Source organism: Gymnoscopelus braueri, assembly GCF_963280865.1.
Source record: "Gymnoscopelus braueri genome assembly, chromosome: 4".
Taxonomy (NCBI): Eukaryota; Metazoa; Chordata; class Actinopteri; order Myctophiformes; family Myctophidae; genus Gymnoscopelus; species Gymnoscopelus braueri.
This window is the reverse complement of record NC_137605.1, coordinates 3,225,129-3,230,060: the sequence shown is the minus strand read 5'-3', so window position 1 is coordinate 3,230,060 and position 4,932 is coordinate 3,225,129. Positions and strand designations below refer to the sequence as shown.

Here is a 4,932-nt window from a genome sequence, read left to right as displayed (position 1 = left end):
CTATAATAGCAGCATTATGCCTATCTAAATCCCGAAAATAACAATAGAGTGAATGGCGCTTCCGGTTCGTTCTCCCCCGCGCATGCGCAGATTGCGCACTCTGCTCTGTGATGACGTCGCGCGGAAACCCATCTATAGTATTAGTTATATAGTATTATATGGTCTATATAAGGTATATAGTACCTGACAGGAGTCCTTCCCTCCCTCCATGAATCCAGCACAGATCATGTTCTCAGTGATCTGGAAGGGATAGGCGTTGAAGCAGGTGTCATCACTCAGCAGAGGAGCATCCAGACACTGCAGCTCATGAGGGTACCGAGCTGCAGAGAACACAGCAAATACAGTCAAACATGATGGAAAACTACAGATTAGGAAGGAAATACAGTTAAACATGATGGAAAACTACAGATTAAGAAGGAAATACAGTTAAACGTGATGGAAAACTACAGATTAAGAAGGAAATACAGTTAAACATGATGGAAAACTACAGATTAGGAAGGAAATGCAAACAAACATCACCCGACAGAGTCAGAGACCACATACCGGCAGGAACAAACATCTGCATATTAACTTTATTATGTCACAGAATCCCACGTCGGGGTGGCTGATGTCTCAGCCAGGTTGATTTTATTTAATTTAATGTAATTTAATTCTGCTTTATTGTCCCCTTTAGGGAAACGTGTGCTGTGCTTTGACGCCATCATCAGGAGCAGAGAGCAGACACATCATCATCATCATCATCATCATCATCATCAGGAGCAGAGAGCAGAGACACAGACACTCAGCGCTCAGAGAATGAACAATCAACATGTGTCACTAACCTCATACAGGTACATGCAGTACTACTCATACAGGTACAGGCAGTACTACTCATACAGGTACATGACAGCACAACTCATGCAGGTACATGGCAGTACTACTCATACAGGTACAGGCAGTACTACTCATACAGGTACAGGCAGTACTACTCATACAGGTATAGGCAGTACTACTCATGCAGGTACAGGCAGTACTACTCATACAGGTACAGGCAGTACTATTCATACAGGTACAGGCAGTACTACTCATACTTGTTGTCAATTACTTGTACGAGCTCTTGTTTTATTGGATCTCGTTTATTTGATACACTTATTTGTTTTAGCTTTAGCACTAGGTATACTCTTAGTTGCTTGTTTTAGAAGAGAATGCACTTAAGACTTCCGGTGATTAGTACTGTAGTTGTAGGCAGATTAGTAGTAGGCAGTACTACTCATACAGGTACAGGCAGTAACTTTCTTGAACCCATGAAGTTTTGTGGTGTTTTTTTTTAATATTCTTCAAAAGGTGGGTTGTCATTAATTCCTAGCATAATAATAATAATAATAATAATAATAATAATAATAATAATAAGTGTAATAATAATAATAATAATAGTAATAATAATAAGTGTAATAATAGTAATAATAATAATAATAATAATAATAATAATAATAACTTATATAGAGCCTTTCAAGAGACCCAAGGATGCTCTAGTCTACATCAACAAATAAAGAAGTTAGCTGCCCAAAGCCTGTGTGAACATCATATACAGTACTAGTTATGTTTTTCTCTTGTAATTTTCTAAACTACGGTAAATGTTGTAGTTGGGTATTTGGGTCGTAGTTGGGTATTTGGGTCGCAAGTAAATACATCCCTTTTTTCATTTACTTTTTTCCCCCTCAAAATATTTACAACATTTTCGAAGAAAAATCACACTTTTTCACGAATAAATAAAAATGCAATTAAAAAAGAAAATCAAAGAAATTACACGAAAAAGAAAATAACTTGTACTTTTACGGCTATCTCTTTTGGGTGTTGACTCTGGAGCTAAAACGTTAGAGAACCAGTGCTGTCCAGTCCACACACTGACCTCTCTGAATGAAGCATAGAAAGAACAGGTGACTCACAGCCCTCGTTGCTGGGCCGCAGGCTGCCCCATCCAGAGATGTGACACATCACCCCCCCATCAGGAGCACACTTAGAGGGCAGGACGGCCGGACGCACCCAGCTGTTCATGGTGGCTGGTCTGCTCAGTCTGATCAGCATGATGTCACTGTCCTGGTGGTTCATACACAACTCATCACTTTCATTGATTATTATAACAAATAATTGCTAATCGATTTTGGTGAACATTGAAGTTGAAATTGTGCTTTATTTTCTGTCCCCGTTTTCAGTTTCTGCCCCGACAGCAACTATATATATATATATATATATATATAGATATATATAGATATATATAGATATAGATATAGATATAGATATATATATATATATATATATATAGATATAGATAGATAGATAGATTAAACAAAATATTAGAAAAAAAATTAGATTTAGTAAATAATATATATATAAAAAAACATAATGTATAGAATAATGTGTAATGAAATGCTGTATAGCAGAACTCAGCCCCGCCTGGGTTCTGGAGTTGTAGTCTGGGTGACGGATGAACTCTGCAGACATGATGTGTTGCTCTGTTCCTTCTACCTCCCAGATGTTATGTTCTCCTAGCCTCACCTCTATGTCAGACCTACACACACACACACACACACACACACACACACACACACACACACACACACACACACACACACACACACACACACACACACACACACACACACACACACACACACACACACACACACACACACACACACACACACACACGTTATGTTCTCCTAACCTCACCTTTGTATTATGACGAGAGTTAAAACACACAAAGGGGAAATTCCCATTTACTTTGTTTAAATGTACTCAATTGTTTTTTTTTCGGAACAATAGGCTGTAAACACAATAGACATGTGAGTATAAGAGAGACAACGTCTACCACACAGACAGAGAGAGACAGAGACAGACAGACAGACAGAGTGGGAGAGAAAGAGAGAAAGAGAGAGAGAGACAGACAGACAGTCTTACTTGGGTTTGCAGTGAGCGACAGACAGACAGACAGACAGACAGACAGACAGACTTACTTGGGTTTGCAGTGAGCGACAGACAGACAGACAGACAGACAGACAGACAGTCTTACTTGGGTTTGCAGTGAGCGGCAGACAGCACCCAGTCCTCAGACAGCAGGGTGCCTCCACAGAAGTTGTACCCGTCCCACAGTGAGACCTGGTGGGGAACGCTGTTCTTAGGACACTCATACCCTCCAACGATCTTACCCTCTTCCTCCAGGGGCACACACCCTGTGTGTACAACATAGAATACACACCATTTAAACACACTGTGTGTACAACATAGAATACACACCATTTAAACACACTGTGTGTACAACATAGAATACACACCATTTAAACACACTGTGTGTACAACAGGGGTGATGCAACTTTGATGATGCAGAGGGCCACTATATTTCCACACTCACTCCAGAGGGACACATTGTATATACTGTCCGGCAGACACCTCTTATCTCCGTAGTTTGACTTTTTCCATAATGAATGCCCTACTTAGTCATTCTATGTCACACAAAAGTAGCAAAAATAGCCAATCTACAAGCTCAAAACGCGCCGACACGCGACTCGTTTTGAGCTTGTAGATCTGCTATTTTTACAAAAAAAAATGATTGGAATCCTGAATTATTATTTGCTATTTTTTTATTTGAATCCTGAAAAGTAACATTTTTATTTAATTTCAAATGCATTTAGTTATACTAATGTTAACTTTATGAACTTAAATACAAATACATTGGACATAAAAAAATACAATAGAATTGTAATACTATCATTGTCACTGTCATTAAGCTGCTAATATAGACTGAAGTAATTAAGGCGGGTCATGTTTGCATGTTTGCATGTTTGGAATCATAACAGCTGAAATCAATGATATATCAGTATTCCGATATTAACCTGCGGGCCGCATTAAGTGAAGGTGGGGGCCGCATGTGGCCCCCGGGCCGCCAGTTGCCCATGTACAACATAAAATACACATCATTTAACAATGAACAGGTTAGCAGTGTACTTTAAGCCATCCTGGTTTCCTATAGTTTAGATACATTTGCAAAAATAGCCGATCTGCAAACTCACAATTTTCTTTTGCGTGACGCTGTTATACGACAAAGCATAACATGGGGCTTAAGATAGCAAATCAATTACAATGTATTTGTATCGATTTGTTGATATTTTCTTTTTTTTATTAAACCCAAAGAATTGTATGGATCATCATGTGTCATACAGGATGTAATATTGTTACGCCAGGTTTAATCCTATTTAAACTTATTTAAATCTCTTATGTTACATAGCTGACAGGCAGTGTTATTTTTATGTTAATAGTCATAATTTGTTATAAACGTTTTGGGTGAAATGATTAAGAAATATCATATTGTTTAGTTTTTTTCTGAAAATCTTAAAAGAATGACTTAGGCCATTAGTTTAGCAAGGTGACGATTGTATTCTCTATCATATGGATACAGTACCTGCTGCTCCACACAGCACCAACAGAAGTAATAGAGTATTTTCTATCAGATACAGTACCTGCCGCTCCACACAGCACCAACAGAAGTAATAGAGTATTTTCTATGAGTATGGATACAGTACCTGCCGCTCCACACAGCACCAACAGAAGTAATAGAGTATTTTCTATGAGTATGGATACAGTACCTGCCGCTCCACACAGCACCAACAGAAGGATCAGTCTCATGGTGTCTCAGGTCTGTAGGTTCAGACGCTCTGGTCTCAGTCTCTGTATTGTGGAAGTATTTCTAGAGCTCTTATCTCCTCTCAGGTCCTTTATCATCAGGTGTGTTCTCAGTACATCAAACATGGAAAAACATCTGTTCCATTTCCCCAGACCGGCCTTCATTTAACCCCAGACTTGAGTTCATGGATTTTTTTTTTTTAGTTTTTTGTCTCATTCCTAAGCCATTAATTTGATGACCAGCGGACCGGTATAGGCAGCGGTTCCGTTCCGGTA

The 4,932-nt window shown here is 38.9% G+C and overlaps 1 protein-coding gene across 1 annotated transcript in view; it reads right to left on the bottom strand.

The window, feature by feature from the left end:
* Positions 1-4,659, bottom strand: part of LOC308084460 (trypsin-3-like) — a gene marked incomplete at its 5' end in the record, with an annotated part of 7,709 nt that extends 3,050 nt beyond the window's left edge. Inside the window, 5 exons of the mRNA XM_080427125.1 lie at positions 184-320; positions 1,926-2,076; positions 2,434-2,548; positions 3,050-3,209; positions 4,620-4,659. Coding sequence (XP_080283251.1) covers positions 184-320; positions 1,926-2,076; positions 2,434-2,548; positions 3,050-3,209; positions 4,620-4,659 — 603 coding nt within the window. The remainder of the gene's footprint in view (positions 1-183; positions 321-1,925; positions 2,077-2,433; positions 2,549-3,049; positions 3,210-4,619) is intronic.
* Between the last annotated feature and the right edge of the window lie 273 nt (positions 4,660-4,932).